Source organism: Dromiciops gliroides, chromosome 1 (genome assembly GCF_019393635.1).
Source record: "Dromiciops gliroides isolate mDroGli1 chromosome 1, mDroGli1.pri, whole genome shotgun sequence".
Lineage (NCBI taxonomy): Eukaryota > Metazoa > Chordata > Mammalia > Microbiotheria > Microbiotheriidae > Dromiciops > Dromiciops gliroides.
In genome coordinates this window covers 639449949-639475871 of record NC_057861.1, presented here as the reverse complement: position 1 = coordinate 639475871, position 25923 = coordinate 639449949, and the positions used below count along the sequence as shown (strand labels likewise).

The window sequence follows — 25923 nt, the reverse complement described above, 5'->3', positions numbered from 1 at the left end:
TGATCCTTGGGTAGGCCACTTTATCTCCCATCTCTTTGTCTTTGTAATGGCTACACATGAAATGTTTTTCTTCCTCACCCTAACCTCAGAATCCATGGCTTCCTTAAAGACTTGGTTCCAAGACCACCTCTGATAGGAAATCTTTCCAAGTGCCCCCAGCTGCTAGTACCTTTCCTTTTTAATTTTTTTTTTTTTTGCGGGGCAATGAGGGTTAAGTGACTTGCCCAGGGTCACACAGCTAGTAAGTCTCAAGTGTCTGAGGCTGGATTTGAACTCAGGTCCTCCTGAATCCAGGGCCAGTGCTTTATCCACTGTGCCACCTAGCTACCCCTACCTTTCCTTTTAAAGTTGCCTTCCATCTACTCTGCACGTATCTTGTACCAACCTATTTACATACATGGTTTCCCCCCATTAGAATAAAAGCTCTTAAAAGTCAGAAAGTACTTTTCTCCTTCTTTGCATCTTGCAATATCTGTGCTCTCACAATATTCCCATGGTGAGTGCTTAATAAAAGTTTGATGGCTGATCGATCGATGAATAGAAATAAAAATTTAGGATTTTCCTCAACATGACTCAAAAATTCAAAGGCCTCTCAAATAATTTAAAAAAATGTTTTCTTTTTACAGTTTGAGGGCTGCAAGAAGGCCTTTTCAAGGCTAGAAAATCTCAAGATTCACCTGAGGAGCCACACAGGAGAGAAACCATACCTGTGCCAGCATCCGGGATGTCAGAAAGCCTTCAGTAACTCCAGTGACCGAGCCAAGCACCAGAGAACCCATCTGGACACTGTAAGAATAGACCAAGTTTTTCCAATTTAAACTTGAATTTCCATTGTTAAGAAACTCTAACAGGGAAGTTAGGATGATTGAGAGTAAGATGGAGGCAAATTCACTTCCTGGCCTGCCTATTGATAACCCAAGGCATCACCCAATGCAGAAGAGCCTACTGGAGAATGGCTAGAAGGTGCCACATTCACACATTCTCTCCTTTCTTTCATACAGATTCAACTAAAACCTTAAAACTAACTGGTGCAAAGCCTATTGAATCAATTTACTGGGAATAGAAAAGAAATTTGAGTGGGTATCACATATTAATATAAATGTATAAACTAGCTGGTAGAAATTGTCATTATCATCTATTCACAAAGATGGTATATATACATATGGATTATTATATGTATTGCATGTCATAATTATAGGAATGTTCACTGATTTTTTATGTGCTATCCCTCTCTCTATGACCCCATTTGGGTTTTCTTGGCAAAGATACTGGAGTGGTTTACCCTTTCCTTCTCCAGCTCACTTTACAGATGAGGAACTTAAGCAAACAAGGTTTAAGTGACTTGCCCAGGATTTGAACTCATGAAGATTAGTCTTCCTGACTTCAGGCTCAGTGGTCTACCCACTGAGCCACCTCAATGCCCTAATTATAGAAATATAATAGTTTAAAATATAACCTTTAAAATATTCTGATTGTGTGGCCCTTGGCAATGTCACTTAACCTCTCAGTCTTGTAGCCAACTCTGTAAAAGTGTAGTTTGCAGAGAAGATACTAAGCAGCATTGGTAGAGGTTACTTCTTCACTTGGAACTCCTGCCTCTGTGCATTTTCACTGGCTATCCCCCATTCCTGTATTTCTCTTCTTCTTTGTCTTGACCTCCTGGTTTCTTCCGAGCTTCAGCTCAAATCCCACCTTTTTCACAAAGCCTTTCTTGATTCCCTTTAATGCCAGCACCTTTTCTCCAAGATCACCTTCAGTGTATCCTGAATATATTTTGTTTGTATGTACCTCTTTGAATATTATCTCCCTCATTAGACTGTGAGGTCCTTGAGAGCAGGAACCGTTTCTGTCTTTCTTTGTATCTGCAGTGCTTAGCATATTGGCTAGCTCAGAGGAAGTTAACAATTAATAAATGCCAATTGATTTCGCTTGAGTTGGGAGCTCCCCATAACTAATGAAATTACAGGTCAAAACCCCATCCCTATCCCTCATCCTTTAGTATATTTCTTTTTCAAATTAAAAACCATATTAAGGCTCACTGAGGCTCTTCCCATTGTCTCCAGGCATGAATTGAGCACACTAGTGACTTCTTGAGAATCACAATCCATTGGCTTTAGACACTATCATTGTTTCATCCTTAGGTAGTTTGGTGCAAAGGATTAATGTGATGATGGTGATAATGATAACTAGCATTTATATAGTGAGATAAGGCTTGCAAATCTTTTACAAATATCTCATTTCATCCTTACAACAACTCTATTGTGATATAATAGGAGCTCTTATAATGCTCATTTTTTAATTTTTATTTTTTTTGGTCAGGGCAAGGAGGGTTAAGTGATTTGCCCAGGGTCACAACACAGCTAGTAAGTGTCAAGTGTCTGAGGACAGATTTGAACTCAAGTCCTCCTGAATCCAGGGCTGGTGCTTTATCCACTGTACCACCTAGCTGTCCCATAATGCACAATTTTACAACAACTCTATGAAGTAGGTGCTGTTCTTATCCCTGTTTTAGATGAGAAAACCAAAGCAGACAGAGGTTAGGTTACTTTTCTAGGGTTGTACAGCTAAGTGAATGTCTGAGGCAGGATTTGAACTCAAGTCTTCCTGACTCCAGGTCTGGTGCTTCATCTACTCTGTCTCCTTGCTGTACCTGTATTTTGAATATCCATAATTTCACCAATGTGGGTGATGAATATCAAAACCCCTCTGTGCCTTCATAGATCACTTGAGAGCAAACTCTGGGGATGAGCATCTCTGAATTTAGCCAAGCTGGTCCTCAGATAAACGTTCTTTTTTTTTTTTTTTTTGGCAGGGCATTGAAGGTTAAATGACTTGCCCAGGGTCATAGAGCTTGTAAGTGTCAAGTGTCTGAAGCTGAATTTGAACTCAGGTCCTCCTGAATACAGGGCCAGTGCTTTATCCACTGCTCCACTTAGCTGCCCCCAGATAAAAGTCCTTAACAACTAAATACCAGGTCAGTACCTAGAGCCTTTCCAGCTTAGTAAAACCTTTTTAGTTTGCTTCCCACCCACATGGATTTGTAGAATCCAGGGTTCCCTCTCCACCACTATGAAGCATTAAAGCTAGCTTTAGTAAGAGAATAATATGATGGTAGCCACATAAAAAGGGAGCAGCCAGATGGTACATTAGATACAATGCTGGGCCTGGAGTTAGGAAGACTCATCTTTCTGAGTTCAAATCTGACCTCAGACAGTCACTAGCTGTGTGACCCTGGACAAGTCACTTAACCCTATTTGTCTCATTTTTATTATCTGTAAAACAAGCTCAAGAATGAAATGGTAAACCACCCCAGTATCTTTCCTGAGAAAACCCCAAATGGGGTCACAAAAAGTCAGACAGAACTGAAACAACTGAACAGCAATAAAGCATGAAGAGGCAGTGTCATGATATGTCTTGAAAGCTGACCTCAAAGCAGGAAGACCTGAGTTCAATCCTTACCTCTGACCCTCTCTCTACTGATGCATGATACTAAGCTCGTCACTTAATACCTCAGTGATATGGGAATCTCTATGAGACAATGAATTGGAGAGAAAGTGTTGACCTGAACTGTTAGAGGGAGTTTCCTAATCTGGGAGTTCTCCGCTACCAGCAAAATTATAGGTGCATTCTTGAGCCCCATTAATAGCATCTATCTGTATAGCATTTTAAGGTTCATGAAATGCTTTACACCCATGATCTCATCTGATCTTTGCAATAACCAGTGAGGTTGTCATTATAAGTACAACTATCCTCATTTTGCAGTGATAGTATTCAGCCAATTAATCCTAAGGGTATAATTTAATTGTGTGTACCATAGCTCTGCAGCCACTTGAACTTTGAAATAAACCCTGTGAAAACAATTATTTTTTGCTATCATGCCCTTAACTCTATTAATGCTCTGAATGTTCTTTATCTCTTGTCTTCATATACCTTTCGGACATCTGCTTATTTTTTGAATTGCATTGATACACCTTTATTATTTGCTTTTCCAATATGTATGCCATTCTCCTCATATGTGGCCAGTTATGATGATATGTAATTCCACTTAACAAAAGCATCGGGATAAATGTATTCTACATATCGGGTATCTCTTATTCCACCTTCTTGCAAATAATGTATTCATGACAGTACTTTTTTCAGTGTTAATATTCTGGTGTCTATTATTAAACTACAGCAGAGCTTGAGTTTTAAAAAGATACTGTTATTTCTACACACCTTCTCATACATATTTACAATTATTCTGATATCATCGTTGACATATTTATTACATTTTTATCAGTTCCTATTTGTCACTAGTGATTTCAAAAGTATTCTAGTATACAAACATTATATGCCTTTGAGAGGGAATATTTCTATTTAGAAAGCTTTTAGATGCAATGAAGTTGAGCAGCAGATCAAGCTCTAGACTTGGGGTCAAGGAGACCTGAGTTCAAATTTGGCTTCAGACACTTAGTTGCTGTGTAATTCTGGGCAAGTCAGTTAATTGCTGTCTGCCTCAGTTACCTTTAACTGTAAAATGAAGATAAGAGCAACACCTATTTTATACCTTATAGGGATATTGGGAGGTTAAAATGAGATAATCTATGTAAAGCAGTTAGTAAAACATAACATGCTATATAAATCCCAGTTATTGTTATTATTCATTATTCAATGCATTGCTGAAATTCTCACATACATATATATTTATATATAAACTGTGAGATTTAAAATTGGATACTAGAGCATTAACCGGGGTGCGAGCTTAAAAGGCAAGGAGAGAACGGAAGTAGGAGTTCTTTTCGGCCAGACTGGCATGTGTAGCCCATGCACGGCCGTCGGTCTCCTCCCCCGAAAGGGTGGTCCTTCAAAAACTGGCATCTTTCCGTATTCACTAACCGACTGTTAAAAACTTTTTACAATACATATATATGAATGCACATATATATATATATATAAGTGTATGCATATATATACCGTACATATACATATGATAAGTATATATTCAAATAATTGTACTGGGTGTTAGGGAGAAATACAGAAATCAAATAAGTTATGTCCCCTGCCCTCCTGAAACTTGGAGGAGGAAGGCATAACTTGGAATAAAACTATTACACAAAAAATGACATGGGTGTAGAAAAAAGATCCAAACCAAGTATGAATTAAAGTATGGCAAAGACAGAATCATTGCCAACTAGAGGGGTCAGGGACAGCTATATGGGAGAGATGACATTTCTGCTGGGAAAGATTTCAATAGACAGAGTTGATGGCAGGTTATTCCCTATACCAAATAAAGAGTATGACATTAAGCACAGAGATCAGGCCAGTGCAGGGCTGAAGAATCACATGGAGGGAGATGAGGTGAATGTTGTATGATACAGTGCCAGGTGAAGGAGAGCTTAGAATCCCAAAGTTTAAAAAAAAAGATTATTTAGTAGTCATTCAAAAAGCTTTAATGAGAAAGAGTGACTTGGTAAGAATTTTGCATGGGGAAAATTGCTCTGGGAGCAATATGATGAATTCATGAGCAAAGACAGTTTGGGAATCACTGGACTAGAAACTTCTTCTTGCTCACTGTGCTCTGGAAGTGACCCTGGGCCCTCCAAAGGTGTGCCAGTGAAGTTCAAGTGGTAATAAATGTTTCCCAGTTGGAAAACATTGATTTGTGCGGCTAATGATGAGTCGACTATATGTTATTTGATCAAGTCTAAGCTTAGCTAAATTGGAAGAATCTCACCATCAAGTTGGCCATAGAGTAATGATTTTTTCTACCACTCCTACCCATGAAGACCATCTCCTTAGGAATTGAGGGATTATCTGTGTTCATTAAAAGGGGCAGTACCAACACTGGTGTAATCACAGATCCTTGAAGTATAAAAAGATTCATCATGTTATAAGATTTCTAACAAAGTATTAATTCATATAAATTTATACTGCAAAAGACTAAGCTTTTATCAGTCCATCAATAAGCTTATAATTCATAAAACCTGTTTTGCTCATTTAAACAAACACTTAATTGGGGGCAGCTAGGTGGCGCAGTAGATAGATCCTGGAGTCAGGAGTACCTGGGTTCAAATCCAGCCTCAGACACTTAAAACTTACTAGCTGTGTGACCCTGGGCAAGTCACTTAACCCCAATTGCCTCATTTTAAAAATACCCACTTAATTATTATTTATAACTTTGAAAAGATTTGTTTTGTTTCCCTGTTTATGCCTTTATATACAATTGAGGAAAATATTTTCAGTCTAAAAAAATACTAAAATTATATAGGTTTTCTATCCTCGACTTACAAGTTAAAATCTGAATGAAAATGACAGATATTCAAGTTGAATACAGAGGAGAAGCATCTATGTCCTATGGATTTTAAGATAATATCAACTTTATATAGAAAAAAGATTAATCATTTTCAGAATTAGAAGTAACCTGGGACTTTCTATATCTGGGTTCCAGGGATGAGTGTAAGAAAAGTAACATATAAAATGAACCCATGTTGTATCTATGTGGGTTCAAAGTGCTTCTTTGACCAAACTCCAAAAAGAAATATAAAGGATATTTTGATTATCCATTGCTCTGCATTTTGTAAATCTCCTCTCTTCTCTATCAGGAGACTTAATAAAGAGATGATTGACTCCATAAACACAGAAGTCATCCTCAAGGTCAGAATGATTGCTAAATGGAAAAGAAACAATAGGCACATTCTTCTAAAATAGCCATGGGAATTCCTAGGACTTGATATGGCTTTCAAAAATTAGGATCCTAGAACTTTAAAGAAGGGATGAAAGTTGGATATCACCTAGTCCAGCTCCTTTATTTCACAGATGAAGAAACTCATGGCCAAAGGAGTTAAGTGACTTTTCCAAGATAACTGGTGTGATAATAGTTGTAATATACTATGTTATATAACTTAGCTATGGTACTCAGGGTAAACAATGATATAGCTTCAGGATCAGCAGTGAGATCCCAACTGTTCTCTAAATCAAATGTAATGCACTAAACAAGAAGAAAACCATATATAGGCTTTCAGGAACCGGGTAATGCTATCCTTATGTAGCTTGGCCTATACAATGCCAAATATGCAGATTAAAAAGTGGAAAAACCCTGTAGAGTGTACATGTTGTCTTTATATAACAACAGGGGGTCTAGATATTTGAAAATAATAGGATTTTGACTTGTTTTAAATGTTCATTTCTACATGGGCCTGCTTGCAGACATGAACTTAATGGATCACCTGTCAATTCTATAACCTATTCAGCTAATTATTGATTGTTTCCATGAAGTGCAAATAGATTTATTTTCTGATTTTCAGCACTGGGGACTAGCATAAGGTTTTGACAAGTTAAGGTCCATTGTTTTAAACACTTAAACATGACCTTTCAAAACAGTTGACATGGGAATTGACAGGGATGCAGCTTGCATTAAATCCATAGTACATTCCAGAAGCCATATTCCAGAAAAACTAAAAACTTAACACTTTATCAAAAGCTGAATCTATGTAAACATAATTAATTGGGACATCAGTGAAAGAGCCTTTCAGGGTTGAGATGAATGCACTTTAAAGTCTTTTCTAGTTCTGATGTATTATAAGTCTATGATTCTGAGTAATCACAACTTGAGAAGATGGCCCTACAAACAGCAAGACCAATTTTTCTGACCCCCAACCACTCACACAACTGTGCAGGTGACCTGTAGTGAATAGGAATCATCAGAACTTTGGGTCACATTTGAGTCAACCAAGTGCTTTGTACAGAAGCAAAATTCTTCTGCAACTAATCATCTGAAAAGTATATAAGGCAACCCGCTTAATTAGGTCCTCTTTCTCTACCTGATACCTTTTATGCCTGGTGTTTTTTTTTTAATGAGCATTTTTTTCTACTCATACTGCACTAACTTTTCCCTCTTGATTCTTTCTCTCTCTGAATCAGGTCTCTTCTGTCACAATTCCCAGTCTTTTCTGGACTATACTACAACTTCTTTACCTGACTCACTAAAGAATTTGTGTTTGCTAGTTTCTGACTATGCCAAAGATTACTCTCAGGGCAGCACAATTGTAAGTACAACTCAACACACTCCCTAATAATTCCAATGTTTAAAAAAATGTCACAGGATTTCATGCTATGTAGGTTGGTGAGTCTTAACAGTGATCAAAGATTCTCCATCTCTTTGTTTTGGGTTTTTTTCCCCCCTACAAAGCCTGTTTTCCTTTTTCTTCCCCTGATATAAAATTACCAGGTTTTTGACATGGATTTTGTGTTTATTATCCAGTATTTGAGATCAGAGTCAGTGACAATGCATGTTTTGAAAATCAGGAGGCTTAGCATGGATCTTTCCTTCATTTGCCTCATGATTTAACCACAGCTGTTTCTTTGTTTCTTTTTTATTTAGAAACCTTATGCATGTCAAATTCCAGGATGTACCAAACGCTACACAGATCCAAGTTCCCTAAGAAAGCACGTCAAGGCACATTCTTCCAAAGACCAACAGGCAAGAAAAAAGGTAATTTTTCACAGTGCTGCCCAGTCAGGAAAACACATCCTCAGGTACTCTTGTAGCATTGGGATTGTGCACAAGGCTGACAGTGGGCATATTTAGATTGCTCAAGGCGTAACTTGTTTTAGTTTGTTTAATCGGAGAAGTCTTCCATGAAGAAATGTTTAAGCCTGGTGTTTGTGTAGCTAATATATACAGATATGAATCTGTGCAATTTATTCATTTATAATGAAAATCAGAGAAAATAATGGTAGAGAAGTCACCTAAATTGAAGTCACCCTGTCGCCCCGCCCAAAAAAAGAACTGAATATTTAGCGAAAGATATCCATTGGGGGGGGGGTAAATCACTGTTAGATGTGTTGTCACAAAATATTAATCAGTTAAACCATTCCATTCCTGATTATATAGGAAGCAAAAGCCTCAAAACTAATATACTACATCCCTTCCCTCCCACCCCAATTCCCCCATTTTACTTCAGGTCAATATGGAGCTGCCTGGTCATTTCTATCTGTGCAAATTATTTCTACACCCTCCACCCCAAGTATTTTCTCATCAGGAGGAAATTGAACAGAAATTCTTCTGTCCTGGCCACCAGCTGTAGAGACTGTTCTATGTTTGTGGACATGTAGGAAGGCTGATGTGTGTGACAGCTGAAAACATCAGCCCCTTAAGGTTTAAATGTCCTACCACAGCAGTAAACTATATTGGTCCATTGAGGCTGATGTTGGTTCCTTGGCTGTGTGACTAGTGATGAGTTCTCTCTAGGACTTTTAACCTCAGTGATTGCCCATCTCTCATGAGTGTCATTTGAGTCCCCTCTAAACAATCCAGAAGACAGTCTGAGAATCAACTTGTGTCAAGAGACTGAACTGTGTGGCCAGAGAATCAAAGGATGGTTTCAGGTCAGCCCACTTTCTAGTTGGAAGCTACGAGTTCTTTTACGCTTTGAAATAGATTTAGTGCTTTTATGTTGGTAAAATGCTCTATAGTCCTTTGTATTGTTCATTTTCCCTTTCCCAAAGACTTGCTGGCACAAGGTTAGGCTGAGTGCTCAAAGCTATGACCTCTTCTGAATGAAGCAGAGTGGTGCCTAGGTGCTGAGGAATTTGATAGATGTTCTCAATCATGTAGGCACCCACCCTGGGAAATGAGGTGCAGGAATCATTTAAACCTCTCTTCTTGAAATACTGTCAGACCTACCTAGCTCAGATGCCATATGGTTAGTATTTGCAATATTTAGGCACAGGCTAGACTAAAATTTTGTATTTTTCCCCTGAAAGGTAAAGATGATATGCCTTTTTCATTATCAGTGAAGGAAATGATTTGCTCAAGCAAATTACTATGCAGACAAGAATAAAAGAAAAGGATTTAATCCACTTAGAAGCACAATCCACAACATAAATAATTGCAGGGAATTAAAGGGGATCTAGCAGAACTGCTATTTGGGTAGCCCCATGATGGTGATTCACATTTAACCATGAATAAAACTGGCTTCCATCACAAATGTTCCAAAATTGGATGCTTCAATGATTCATTCTCCCTTCCCTCATTGTTAGTGACATTTTACCATAATGTAAAGTCTATAACACAAATGACATTACAGATACTAGCTCAGCCCATTTTCTTAATCAAGTGAATGAATGAGTGAATGAATGAATGGATGGATGAATAGATAAATGGATGGATGGATTGAGTGAATGAAAAAAACATTTGTTAAATGCTTGCTACATTTTAGGCATTGAGGATACAAATGCTTTGAGTAACTTTAGGTGTATAACACAATATATTAATTATAAATCACAGAATATATGGGACAGGGACTGATTCAATTCCATTTTTTATAGCTAGCCAGGTGTTTTATATAGAATAGGCACTTAATACTTGTCAATTAAAATATATAGTGCCATTTGTTGTCAAACATAGAAAGCATTAAAAATTCAAAGAATTTGAGAGCTGGAAGGGACCTTGGAGAAAATCAAGTCTAGGAATTCTTTTTTTTTTTTTTTTTGCAGGGCAATGGGGCAATGAGTGTTAAGTAACTTGCCCAGGGTCACACAGCTAGTGAGTGTCAAGTGTCTGAGGCTGGATTTGAACTCAGGTCTTCCTGTACTTTATCCACTGTGCCACCTAGCTGCCCCCCCAAATATTTTTTTTTGCGGGGCAATTGGGATTAAGTGACTTGCCCAGGGTCACACAGCTAGGAAGTGTCAAGTGTCTGAGCTGGATTTGAACCTAGGTCCTCCTGAATCCAGGGCCAGTGTTTTATCCACTGTGCCACCTAACTGCCAACCCAAAATATTTTTTAAAAAATACTCAAACCCAAGGTTGAGAACCCCTGTTCTTATTTTACCAATGAATACAAGGAAGCTCAGAGAGTCTAGGAAGCTACTCTAAGGTCATACATTTAGTCAGTGACTGAGCCAAAACCAGAACCCAGCTCCAGTCATATGTAAGACAGTGCCCTTTCTAACACAGATTCCTCTCTTTTCATCTCTTATTCAATTTAAAAGAGGCAGCATAAGGAGACAGAAGACTATCAAACAGAAAAAGGGTATCTTCAGGAAGTATTTTTGGTTTTCTTTTGTCCTCATCCCAACTTCTGTGTAGGGAATCAGCAGATTTTGTTGTGTGGAAGATGCTTGAAACACAATTTTAAAATAACAGCCTTTTAGGCCACAAAATAGAGTTCTAGAGCCAATCCTTTGGCAACCTTCAAAAGGCAATTTAGACAACAAGGAAATGAACTTTCTAGGACCATTAGCATTAAAGGATGCAAAATCATAGAGTATTCTTCATATTGTCATATACAAAGTGAGCTAGTTTTTTGTGTGTCATTGGTGCTGTTGTGTTCATTTCTAGCAAATAGCTGAGCTGGACGTGGCTTGTTATTATTTCCAAGCCAGTGCTCCCTTTCATATTTTTAACCTGTTCATTTACCAAGGACTTAAAAACAAAAATAACCATTAACCCCAGAAGGAGCAAGGCTAATACACTTGACATCAGTCAATTTGAAATTTCAAACCTTACATTGGTATTCTAACATATAATGTTTACAAGGTACAGTGGAGTTACTGGACCTTCGAGAAATTCTAATTGCTAACTCACAACATGCTTTGGTATTTGAAATATTTCCTGGCAGTAATAATAAAAAAAATGCAAGAAACAATAAACCTTTTAAGGCAGAATTAAGATTATTTACGACTTTAATTAAAATAGAAAATTGGCATCACGTCAAAAAAGCCTTTACAAAAATGTGAATTCATCAAAAATAACCATAAAAATTCCAAGGTGATAAAGGCATAGTGGGGTAATAGTTCCAGCCCTAGGGAACTGTTCTGTTGAAAAGAATGAAACCCTTTACTGTCACACCCTGTTAGTCATGGATTCGTTTAATATATCCTGCCTGACTGCTTCTAATCCTCTTTTTTTAAACTCCCCCTAGACACTAAATGACATTATTTTGGTGTCTTAAGTTGCTGCCTTTATGAGACTGTACCCTGAAACATATTCCAGAGACCAAGCACCTTCAGCCAGAGGAGAAATTTGTATAAGTAGATGGCAGATACCACACATCTAAGGATGAACAATTCCCAACCACAAAATTCTTGTTTTTGTCCCCACACCTGTTGAAATCCATCTTTGGAACCCAGTGTCCAGTGTTCATCCAATTTCTGCCAAAATATACACCTATTTCATGGAAGGAGGTGAAATAAAATAAGAAAAAGCCTAAAATTGCAGTTAATTGGTATTCAAGCTGTGCAAAAATATTCTCTTCTGCAGAGGAATTGGGATAATTTGACTCATTGCATGCAGAGTAACTTTTCTCATGGCATAATATGTGCACACCCACACAGCTCATCAGCTGGTGTGCAGACTTCTTCCATCTAATCTGCTTTGCAGATCTTGAATCCATTAAATAAATGATCTACACAGGTAAAAGAGCATTGAATCCCCAAATCACCAGCTATATTCTCAACTGGGCATAGAATTGATCCTGTAGGGTGAAAAATCAGATTTGTCTTTCAATTCAATATGCTGAAGAGAGGATAAAAAAAAAAAAGAGACAATATAGGTGATGAGGCACTTGGAAACATTTCTCAGGGCTATAAAAGCTTTATCAGAATTTTTTTTTTCATTTTTACCTTCAAAGGTCCATAAGGAAGGGATTTTTTCATCCAAAACTACCCTATTATTTTTTTTAATTGAGAACAAAAGTGACGTGACTCCTGAAATTAGGGATAACAAGAATGACTCTTCAGTTTGTTTCATACAGTTTTGGGAGGGATTCTTGCAGCACTTACCATGAATCTCAGACAAGGAATACCACCCCATTGACTTTTGTGTCAGGGATTACATGAGAAAAGGTGCAAAGCACAGAATTTAACATGTGCACTAAAACACCAAGTGTTTATCCTTGCATTCTATTAGAAACAGCTCTAGATATCTTTTAGATTAACCTCTAAGGTAGAGCAATTATAATATCAATATCTTCCTCTCTTGTTATTCAACTTCCCACCACCTGCCTGGAAGACTTTAACCATTGACTTTACCGTCTATCATCCTCTCATTAAAATAGAATGTGGGTTTGTCCTGTTTGGTGTAGTATGTATGCTCTTGAAAGCTGTGTGAAAATTTAGGGCTAGTTAATTGGATCATATTTTTAATAGGCTAGAGGAATGTATTATTTAAAGTAATCCTCTGATGAATTCTTTGGAAAAGTAAATAATTCTTCTGTAAAAGAGTCACCATACAATCAATCAAGTTTATTTAAAATGGGATACACCTGCATGAGTCAATGGAAATAAGATCGTCTTTAAAGTCCCTTCCACCTCTTATATATTATCCTATGATAATTAGTGATAATCTCCATTAAAAAATAATACTATGTAGTAGACTTTTGAATACTTCAACAATTTAGGTATGTTTAATTCAATGGTTTTAAGGTAATGATGGTTTTCAGTGGAAGCCTATGTTATTCTGGACTGTAAGAGACCTCTTTAACCCCATTACCCCACTCCCCACCCCCACCCTCAAAAGTAAGACCATATCTGAACTCACAGGTGCCCCCTTCTGTTTTCAAGCTGCCAATATTTATTCTTGCTTACTTGTATCTAAACCTTAATTAGCTCCCCTGCAAGGAGGAAGCCACAAGTTGTTTTCGCACCTTCTATTATTTCCTGATAAAAAAAAATACCTTCAAACTTCTACTATGTGGATATTAGGTATAGTCAGGAGGTACTCTGGTGCCAGAGAATCTAGACTTAGTTTCCCCATCTTTTCTTTCAGCAAGATGTTTTAAAAGTATTTAAAGAGAACCATTCATGCTTTGACCTTGTAGAATTTAGAATTAAGAAAAAGAATTGATTAAGTGATAGTTTTTTTAAGCAGTATAAGTCAAACTACCATCCCTTTGGCAGCCTGCTTGCTCAGTTTGAGAAAGCATAATGCCTAAAAGACAGCACCTTTATTCACAGGCGACAGTTGCCCTGTTTTTTTCTTGGACTCCTGACCCCAGCCAGACAGACATATCCCAAATATACGTCATTACAAATCTGAATGAACTGGGTGAAATATAGGTTATCACTAGCCAGTATGAGAATGTGGATGATTCAGTGCAAATCTATGACCACTGCTGAAAACATGGGTCAAACTACATGACTTACTGATGATGAATCAGAAATGACTTCCTTGTAGCCTGAAGCTAGTATATCTCTTCTCTCTCTTGCTCTCCCTGGAAGTGATATCATCAGCTCCCATGAATTAAATGATCATCTTTATGAAGATGACACCTAGATGGATATATCTATCTATATTTGCTCTCTACAAAATTCAAGTCTTTTATAACTTATTAACTACTGGATGTTCCCAACTAGTTTTTACCATCAACAACTTAAGCTCAAGATATTTAAAATGGAACTTATTATTGGTTCCCCCAAACCCACTCTTCTTCCTAACTTCTCTATTTCTTTAGATGGTACCACCATATTTCTGATCACCTAGGTTTGCAACCTTAGAGTTATCCTTGGCTCTTCATTCTCCCTATCTTCGTATACAAGAAGTTCCTAAGTCTTGCTGATTCTCTCTCTACTCTCACATGTGTCCCTTTCACTTTACTCACATGGCCATCACCCTAGGACTTTATCACTTCTTCCATGGAATAATTTAGTAGTCTTCTAATTGATCTCCTTTCCACTTTCTTAAATCCATGATCTACAGTTGTCAAAGGGATAATGTCATGACCATGTCAACTAGCAGTACAATGGATAGAGTGTTGGGCCTGGAGTCAGGAAGACTCATCTTTATGAATTCAAATCTGGCCTCAGACACATGGTAGTTGCATGATTCTGGGTAAGTCACTTAACCCTGTTTGCCTCAGTTTCCTCATCTGTAAAATGAACTGGAGAAGAACATGAAAAGTCACTCCAATATCTTTGCCAAGAAAACCCCCAATAGGGTCACAAAGAGTCAGACATGATTGATACGCCTGAACAACAACAACTGAGCATGTTACTTCTCATATTCCACCTTCTGACATTTTCTTTGCCTGTCCGCTGTGTCTGAAATGTTCTTGCTTCTCATCTCTCCCTATTGGCTTCTCTGGCTTCCTTCAAAGATGAGCTAAAATCCTATTTTCTACAGGAAACCTTTCCCAACCCTTCTTAATTCTAATTAATTTTAGTTTTCTGGGTTAATTGTTTCCCTTTTGTCCTATACATAGCTTTTTGGCACATATTTGTTCGTTTATTATCTTCCCCATTAGATTGTGAGCTTTGTGAGGGCAGGGTCTGTCTTTTGCCTCTTTCTATATAACCAACACAGCACAGTTTCCAGATAGTATGTGTCTAAAAAGGGATCTGAACTTAGGTTTTCCTGTTGCCAAGTACAGCATTGGTTCACAATGATGATACCAAGATTTTGAGTCTAGGTGATAGGGAATGTCAACAAAAATAAGTCAAGAAAAAGGATGGGTTGCGGGGGCGGGGGGGGGGGGTGAAAGCTGTCATTTCTGACTCAGTGAGTTTGAGGTGCCAATATACAGTGAGGGGTTCTAGATTCTTAATGAGAACATTGTTTATGTGACTGACCATGGGGTTCAAATGTGTTTTGGTAGACTAGTGTAGTGTGGAAATTGGCAGATGGTCAGAATGGAAGTGTTGCATCACTGAAGATCACAGCAGAAGTAAAGATGAAGTCAGACAGGAACTGTTTAGGGTCCTGAATCTCAGAGTTGAAGTATTTGGAAGGTGATCAAGCAGAAAAGACGTAATGCTTTTTCTATTTGCCACCTGAGAATTAACACTAGGAGTAGTGGTTTAAAGAAACAATTTGAGGTTTGAAACTAGGGAAAACTTCCCCAAATGGAATGGGGTTCCAGAAGGTGGTTCAGAAGGTAGAATAGGTTGCCCTCAGAGTTCTTCCAGCAAAGGCTGGGTGACCACTTGTTGGGAATCTTGTTGTGGGGCTTATTTGGGAGGGTTTAAGTTGGGCTAAATCGGTGGTGTCAAATGCAAATAGAAATAGATAGACTAAAACTTACAAAAGGATCTCTGCAGACTTCCTGTTGATTTAGAAGTCCACAAATTAGCATTATTTATGTATCTTTGTTAAAAGACCTTAGTTCATATAGAGCCTCAAATACTTACTAGCTGTGTAAGGCAAGTCACTTAACCCTGTGTGCCTCAGTTTCCTTATCTGTAAAATGAGGTGGAGAAGGAAATGGCAAACCACTCCAGTATCTTTGCCAAGAAAACCCCAGATGTGGTCATGAAAAGTGAGACATGACTGAACAGCAGCAACAACATTTTATTGTATTTTTCTTTTATTTTGTTAAATGTTTCCCAATTATATTTTGTTTGGGTATACTTGGGAGTGTAGCAAACAGTATTTTTGACAGACAGCTCAGGAGTAGATGGCTGCTAAGATTCCTTACAATTCTGAACTTTTTGTAATAGTTTTTATCAAGAATTTTTTTTCTTGAAATTCAAACTCACTGAGAATTAGAATCAGTAAATTATACCACTACTTCATAGTCATATGTTCAAAGCCTACAATTTCAGGTGACAGAATTTAACTTTTTTTCCCTAAAATGATTAGAAAAGCAAAACTGTTGCATTTTCCTGAGCTGTGCATAGACCACCAGATAAATAACCAAAGAATGAGGGCATTTTGACAATTGTTCTCATGATCAACTCAGTATATATGGTATCTAGCATTGTCCCATGTGCAGTGAGTTACTTACTAATTGCTTTTTGATTGATTGACTGACAATCTTAAGCTTTCTTCTAAGCCTCACATTCCCTTGGCTGATTAGTTTCTGTTGAATCCTGATGCAGATGATTAGCTGAGTTGGAGGGTGGGAGTGGGGGGTGTAGAAGGAGGCAGTGATTCAGCTCAAATTCTCATGCTACTTACTTAAAGAAAACAATGCCAAATACCAATCCAGTCTTACAAATGCTCTTGTTGGGATTTCTATACTTTATTTCAAAGTCTGAAGTGCAGTCTGAGAAAATAGCCAGTAGTGACTGGTGTTTTAAAATGTTTGCTGTGGTATTTACCTTCTTTATTTCATGAACTCAATTCTAATCTCCAGCTAGGACTGATCACTGTCTGAGATTCCATACTTAATGGCAGGGCTGTAATTGTGTACTATATTAGAGCTTTCCATATTCTTGATGATATTTCTCTCTTGCTACATCTTTATTTGTTGAATTGGCTCACTGAGCTGTGAAGATTTTTTTTTTCTGGATGCCTTCACACAAGTACCTAAAGAAATCTAATTTATAGACAGTGAGTAGAAATTTACCATTGTATAGGCCCTTGGGCAGGAAATAGGATGCAATTTGATCTTCTTTTGAGCTGGGCTCCTTAGTACTCCATACATGAAAGATGGGCTATTGGCCAGGGTTGGAGTGTACCTGACAAGAGCTGATAAAAATGCATTTTCCTGGAATCTTGTAAGTATAATCAAAAAGACTTTAAACTGAAAAGGAAGGGAGGTAGAAAATTACCTTCATATACCCCCAAATGAAATACCATGGAGAATAACTATAATGCAGAAAAATAGTAATTGAAAACCCCAGAAATTCTGGGAGAAAAAAATCCATAAAAGGAGCCCATGGCCTCAAGTGCCTAGGCTCAAATTTAAAAATTATGGGCAGCAAGAAAGATGCTAAGGCATAAGTATCACTGGGACTTAGTGAGATAGCAGAATTTCAGAAATGAAAAGGACCCCAGTGGTCATTGATTCCAACCCAAATACTTAAAGAATCCCCTGTATAAGGTTGTTATCTCGGTTTTAAGGCCTCAAGTGAGGGGGAAACTTGTTACCTTTTAAAGAAAGTCCTTACATTTTTGGAGAGCTCTAATTGTTACATTTTTTTCATTATATTAGGTCTTAATTAGCTTCTCATCTATTTACTTATTTGTTCATTTGCTTGTTCACTTATCTATTTATTTATTTACTTATTAATTAACTAATTAATTTGTTTGTTCATTCCTTTGTTCCTTCCTTCCTTCATTCGTTCATTCTTTCATTTGTTTGTTTGTTTATGTGATTTCCATCTATCACTGCTATTTCAGATTTCTGAAGCCAGACACTTGAAGTCTAAACCTTCTTCCACAGAACAGCTTTTCAAATACCTGAAGACAGCTATGGGATTGAAATATGATTCTGGAAAGACATCGTATTAGAAAGATAAAGATAGATAAAAGAGAATTTTGGTATAGCATGTTATATTGTATGTATTAAGACATGCTCCTGTGAGAAGATGCAGGACCAAAGTGGAAGAGGCAGAGCACCAATCAGAATATATTTATTAGATACCTACTATGTTGCTATTTGCCCAGTGTCCAAGTACAAAGAATAGACTTTATATTCCAGTGAATCATGACAGAGAATATTGGAGTAAAGATAAATGGATCCCAAAACAGAGATAATAGTGCCTGGTACATAGTAGGCATTTAGTAAATGCTTATTTTATTGTATTATATTGCCCTTGCGGTATGCTACAGACTCCCTGAACAAAAAGAACAACTTGAGGATTTGGGGGAATCTATCACCAGTTTGGCAAAGAGCCTTGTTTTAATTGTGAGGGAAGACTTCAATTATCCAGACATCTGCTGGCCTCTAACAGATCTTACAGCTCTAAATCTGTGATCAATCAATAAACATTGACAAAGTGCCTACTACATGCCAGGCAATGTGCTAAATGCTGGGGATACAAAAGGAGGCAAAAGACAGTCCTATACTCAAGGAGCTTACAATAATGGTCCAAACTCTGACTTTAAATCCAGATATAGCATTCTTCTCATCTAAAAGTCTAGTAACTTTGCATAATAAAAGGAAATGGCTAGGCCCTATATTTAGGATTCAGTCTCATTAAGTACACAGAATCCCCTATGCCAATCATTATTTGAGGGGGAAAGGGTCAAACATTTATTCTTTACCAAAGTCTTTTAATTACCAGGTTTATATGTATATATTTCATGGAGATAACAGGAAAATGAATTTCAGCTGAACTTTTGTTGTTATTGAAATTTTAATATTAATAACCTGGTCTCAATCCACATATAATTTCAGGGTTATCTTTCTTTTTACATAATTTTCAGCAAGTTTGTGTTTACTTGCAGAGACCACAATGTGTAGGCATATTATTCCTACCTCCGCACCCCCCCCCAACTTTTAAAAATAGGTATCATTAGAGGCCATATGTTTGTTCAAGAAAGTCACCAGATGTTTTGACCACATCCTCATGCTTAGCAAAGAATTCATTTGTACCAAGAGAATTCCAGGACAGTTTTCAGTTGGGTTTAGAAAAGGGGCAATCTCTGGAGGAAAGTACTATGGAGAGGCATCTCCCCAAAATCCATGAGTCTGGGAAATTGGGTGTGAGATTATAGATCTAGAAGACTGAAGCTGCCTAGAAGCTTGCTTGATGGCCTATTGGCTCCCACTATACTCTCCCAAATATCAGTATTGGAATAATAGAATATCATTACTGGAAAGCACTTGATAATCTATTCCAACCCATTCTTTACTATGAAGGTTCCCTATAGCATTGTCAGATGAAACTTGGTTATCCAAGTTTCTTATTGAATACTTCAAGTGGCAGGTGAGAACAATGAACCAAATCTAAGAAGGTTAAACTTAATAGCAATAAATATAAAATTCATGAAGAAAAATCTTCATAGTTTAGGGTACAGTCACATGTGTATGGATTGCTTCCTGTGTGACTGATTAAAGGGGCTGAGAAGATTCATTAAAAGACTTATGTTGGTTCAGTTCAGTGAGCAAGTAGAAATTCTTTTGTCATTAGTGTCTTGCACATAGCAGGTATAAGTGGATTTTTAAAAAGTGTTGTTAGGAAAAACTGATATTTTTCATATTTGTTGCATTTTAATTTTTGAAGTATTTTTATATCCATAATTTCATTGTATTCTCTTGCCCTCAGGAGTCATGATGAATCTGGTATTTACTGAGAAATATATTTAGGTTTAGTTCTGATCTGTATGTAAACTAGAAGATAATAGATTTAAAGGTGGGAAGAAAGCTAAGTAGTATGTCTAAAAGTTGTTGCTTTCTTACATAATTCAATCAATAAGCAAGCATTTCTTAACTATTTCCTATGTATTTGACACTGTGAGCATACTAAAAAGAAAAAGAAAAAAAGAGCCTCTGCCCTCAAAAGCTTACATTCTAATTGGGGACATATAAAAATGAGAACATACAAGATAAATTCAGGGTTGATGGAAGGTAACCTTAAAGGAGATGACTTTTCCTTGCTCTAAAAGATCTGCCCCAACTGTATTCAGTACTGACTACTGGAAAGCTATCTATTGAAGTCCCCTCCAGGGGTAGCTAGGTGGCACAGTGGAGAAAGCACTGGCCCTGGATTCAGGAGGACCTGAGTTCAAACCCAGCCTCAGACACTTGACACTTACTAGCTGTGTGACACTGGGCAAGTCAATTAACCTTCATTTCCCCACCAAAAAACAGCCTCCTTTCAGTATAATCTTGGCATTTTGGCTATTTTTCTCCCACTCAAACAATGGAAAACCCATCTTAAAAACTTTATCAATAAGTGTTACTTGTCCTTGTGATTATTTATCAATTTTGTTCCTTTAGGATGGACTTTTGTTCTAGATGTAATGGTTGGGAGGCCTCAGTAGGGATAAAACTTTAGTTAGCTTCATTAGATTTGGGGTTTCCTAGAAGTAATTGATTAAAATGGTTGTTTTTCTTAAGACCAGAAGCACATTGAGGTATACCTTTAATGGAGTTAAAATAGAAGAATGAAGGTATAAAACCTCAGAGTGTAACAGAACCATGGAGGTCCAACAGTTCAGTATGCCTTCTAGAATCCCTTTGAGCTGGACAGATTAAATCTAGTTCCTCTAACATATAATTGATTACTCTCCTAATACTTGAAAATAGCTATCACAGTGCACAGAAAGGCTCTGTCCTTGGGCTTATGCTGTCCAGAATTTTATCACTAATTAGAAGGCATGTCAAATTTGTGTAATATGTAGAGATAGGAGAGAAGGAGTGTGTTGGAGCCAACTTGCACTGGCTTACAAAAACTAATTCTTAAATTTTCAGTGTGAGCATTTACACCTTGGAAACCGGCAAATTCTACAAATCAGGGATTGATATGCTGTTGTGTTAATTTCCAAACTTCAGAAAGTAATGAAGAAAATATTAATAATGCAGACTAAACTTAATAGTGTCATGCTTAATTTTTTTCCCTTCCCAGAGATCTGGCTGTTAAACATTTGTCAGAACCAAGAGCTGGCTGTTAAACACTCATCAGACCATTACAGAGACCATAATAATTTTAAATGACAGAACCTAGATGCCAAAACATCTAAATATATAGTGATGTTTGAAGACATAATTAGATGAAATCCCACAAGGATAAATATAAAGTTCTATACTTGGATTTAAAAAAAAAGAAGAAAGAGTGATAGTTCTACTTTACTTTGGAATTATTTTGCTACATCTGAATTCTGTTACATCTGTATGATTGTGTTTGTTTCTGAGCTTTGTACTTAAGGAAAGACACTGACGAGTTAAAACATGTTCAGAGAAAGGTGACCACAATATTAAGAGGGACAAGAATTGGTTGCCTGAGGAGGTAGTGAATTTCCTATTACAGGCACTTTCCAAGTGAAGAATGGATGACCACATACGGAGGGTGTTGTAGATGTGGTTCCTGTTAAGGTTGAGGTTAGACTCAATGGTCTCTTAGGCCCTTTTCAGTTTGGTTATTCTATGAACTTGAATCATAAAACAAATGACTTCTTACCAAGTATCTGTCTCAGCAACCATCAATGAAAAATGAATGCTGCTGCAAGAAAGGTGATATGAATTAGCATTTAATATTATGGTATATTGGTAAATATTTAGTAACTGTCTTCTAGGAAAAAATAATTATGCACAGCACATTTATAAGTTTAATGTATACTGTTGGTGATGTTGCAAACTGATTCAACCATTCTGGAGAGCAATTTGGAACTATGGCCAAAGGGCTATAAAACTACGTATATACTTTGACCCAACAATACCACTACTAGGTCTATACCCCAAAGAGATCATAAAAATGTGAAAAGGAGCCACGTGTATAAAATATTTATAGCAGCTCTTTCTGTGATGGCAAAAGAATTAGAAATTAAGAATATGCCCATCAATTGGAGAATGGCTTAACAAATTGTGGTATGTGAATGTAATGGAATACTATTGTGCTGTAAGAAGGCAGATTTCAGAAAAATCTGGAAAGACTTAAGTTGACTGATGCTGAGTGAAGAGACCAGAACCAGGAGAACACTGTACACAGTAATAGCAACACTGTGTGATGGTTAGCTGTGATAGACTTAGCTCTTCTCAGCAATACAATGATGCAAAACAATTCCAAAAGGATCATGATAGAAAATGCTCTCCACATTCAGAAAAAAAACTGTGGAATCTGAATGCAGATTGAAGTATACTATTTTCACTTTTTTTGTTTTTTCTTTCTTTCTTGAAGTTTTTACCTTTTGTTCTGATTCTTCTTTCACAAGATGACTAATGTGAAAATGTTTCACATGATTATACATATAGAAACTAAAAAATTAGTTTGATATTATTAACATTTTCTCCATTGTTTTCTAAAGTCAAGACCATCAACAAAACAATGAACCAAGCTCTGATTTGCATTGTTGAATGATTTTTAAGGTACAAATGTTCACAATGAAAATTTAACAATCAGCTCTCATGAGCTGATTCAAGCTGACTTTAGCACACACCTAGTTTAATATGTCCCCAGACTTCCTGGCACCTGCACTTTAGGTTTAAGCGCTGAAAATACTCATTTTATACTACCTGCCTATCTCAGAGGTATTTGGGATAATGGAAAAAGAGCTGGGCTAAAAGCCCGGAAGCCCTTAGTTTATTTTGCTTCTGACACCTACTGCCTTTGTGGCCTTGCAAGTCATTTAAACTCTCAGTGCTCTCGACAACCGAGACTATAAATTACAGAGAAAGTTCTGACCTGCAATGACAGAGAAAGTTCCTCCTCACAAGGGGCTCTCTATATGAAAGAAATCACAGGCCCAGCTCTTCTCACTGTCTGCAGAGAGAAGGAGGGCTAAGGAAGAATGAAATTCTCAGGAAGCTTCCTTTCATTCTGCCAATAAGATAAATACAATAAATGCTTTCAGTTCAGGATGTGTCAAAGGCAGGACAATTTTGATCATTCTAAGCTAGTCTTAGTACAGAATACATCATCATTCATGCTAGTTCCCAAAAGTCTTTGAGTATTTAGTGAGTATCCTCTCTAAGAATTTCTTGTTAGCTTTAGAGATCCAAAGCTAACCCCTGCTTTTCCCCAGAGTCATCCTGGATCTTGGGAGTGGTCCCAGGACTAGGACAGAGATATTAGATACATAGTTTTTATGGGAGGAGGTGACTGAAAAAAAAGCCAGGAGTATGAGATAGAGGCGTGAGTAGGTCACTATGTAAGAGGTTCTGAGCAAAGATGAACATTGATAACTTGTGGGAAGGGAGGAGACACCCAGTAAAGGAAGAGGAATCTTGACAGGGTTCTCAACTTCTATCACGCCTTCTCTCTGTCAGTTATTTCCTGTTTATCCTGTATATAGCTTGTTTGTATATATTTGTTTGCATGTTGTCTTCCCCATTAGATTGTGAACTCTTTAAAGTCAGGTACTGTCTTTTGCCTTTTTGTTTTGTTTTAATATCCCCATCATGTAGCACAGTGTTTGACACATAGCAGGTGCTTAATAAATTAGTAGGTGCTTTTTTGTTGATTAAGAGGGTAACTGGAAGGATTACAAAGACTAGCACTTGCTTTACAATTTTACCTACACTTGACCCGTATTCTGCTTTTTAGCTTGGCATAAAGGGAATGATTACAGCTATTAAAAAGAAGACAGCTTCAAATAGTATATTGCTACCTTATTCCAATCTACCTTTTCAGGTTTATCACATATCATTCATTTTGCATAGTCTTCCATTCAATCAAACCTCCCTCCTTGTTCCTCATACAGTTTCCATGTCTTTGTCCCATCCTGGGAACAACTCTCCCACCACTTCCTCTTAGAATCCTTATCTTCCTTCAAATTTAAACTCCTACATGTACCTCTTTATTGACCAGCTCTCTCCCCTATTAGAATGTAAGCCTCTTTTGAACAGGAATTCCCCCCTTTTTTATCCCTAACACTTAGCATAGTTCCTGGTATAGATTAAACAATAAATGCTTGTTGAATGACTGATCTCCTCAGATTAGCAGAGAGGAACTGTTCTAGATGGTTTTTTCTTTAGTCTTAATATATTTTGTATATATTGCCTTTAAATGCCAAATAGAGGGATTTGTATTTGATTCTAGAGGCAATAAAGATTCACTTAAGTTTATTAAGCCAAAAACTGACATGGTTAGAATTAGGCTATAATATATCAATTTGCCAGCTGTGTGAATGAGAAACGGAAGAGAGAAGAGACTTGAGGCAGGGAGACTGCCAAATAAGAAGATGTTACAATAATTGAGGTGAGAGGTGATGAGGGCCTGCCCTAGGGGAATAGTCATGTAAGGAGGGAAAATGGATGAGGGAGAATGGAGGCAAAAATATTGTGGAAGAAGAATCCACTAGAAAAACAAAACTTAGCAACTGATTGGATATGTTGGGTAGGGAGGCTGGGAATTGAGGATAATTCTGACAGGACAGTGACTTTTTAATAAAAATAGTGAAACCAAGAAAAGGGGAAAGTTAGGTAAACACTCAAAACCACTTAAAATGATTGTCAACTTCCATCTTTGAAAGTGCTCAACGTTAATTATCAATTTTTCTGCCTGCATGACTTAGTTAATTGCTTGGTATCCTCCATGTGGTTGGCAACACAGTGTAAACAGGCAGAATCTCACTTTAAGTAATATTGTTATTATTTCTAGTTCTCCAGAATAAAGTCATTTGTATGTCCTAGGTGTCAATTACCTAAATGACCTTAGACAAATCACATAACCTCTTTGGGACTCAGTTTTCTTATTTATAAAATGAGGGGATTATGCTAAGGCCTAGTCACTAGATGATTGGAAAGACCCTGAGATAACTCTAATACTTCTAGGCTATGATTTGCATGTGAGGAATTTAGTTAAAAAATTTAAAAATCCTTTATAATTTAAAAAAGGAATACATCAGCAGTGGTCAAAGCATTGTTTTTAGGGAGGACACCTGGTTTCAAAATACTACTCTGAAACTTGCTATCTTCATGATCATGGGGCAAGTCACTTCATTTTCCTAAGCTCAGTCCTTTCACCTTTAAAATTGGGGAAATGTTACATTAACTAGCTACTTCACAGTTATTGTGACAATTGCAACTGGGGCAATGATGACTGATGATGATAACAATAATGAAATCTTTAATCTTATAATTTTCTTTGGGTTTCTAAAGGCTTCCAGGAAGTAATTCAAAAGCAAAAATAATTGATATGTACCAAATAGAAACAGTTCTAAAGAGCAGTAAGGTTGGCCCATGGTACACAGTCATAGTAAATGGCCTTAATTAGTCTTTATAAGTATGTCCAGCACAGACATAAGCTCAGTGTGTCAAGAGTTGCTCTTTGTCCTCTACCTTCAAGCAGTAGTTCTCCACACAAAAAGTCTCACCATAAATAGCAGCTTCTTAGAGTACAAAGGGATGGCCTTTACGTCCACAGGAATTGAAGGATCATAGGATTTAGAGCTGGTATGGGCCTTGGAGATCATCAAAGCAGAATAGAAGCTTCTTGAACATGATAGGTGCTTATCAGTCAATCAAAAAGTATTGATTAAGCATCTACTTACTTTGTACCAAGAACTGAGCTAGACCCTGGGGGTGGAAGCAAAAAGGACACTATTCTTCCTCTAAGGGAGCTTGTAGTCTAATTGGGGAAATAAGAACATATGAAAATGCATACAGCATAAATATG

The 25923-nt window shown here is 37.2% G+C and overlaps 1 protein-coding gene across 1 annotated transcript in view; it reads left to right on the top strand.

Moving 5' to 3' along the window:
• Window positions 1-25923, top strand: part of GLIS3 (GLIS family zinc finger 3) — a 613599-nt gene that overhangs the window by 435570 nt on the left and 152106 nt on the right. Inside the window, exons 5-6 of the mRNA XM_043978464.1 lie at window positions 627-788; window positions 8360-8470. Coding sequence (XP_043834399.1) covers window positions 627-788; window positions 8360-8470 — 273 coding nt within the window. The remainder of the gene's footprint in view (window positions 1-626; window positions 789-8359; window positions 8471-25923) is intronic.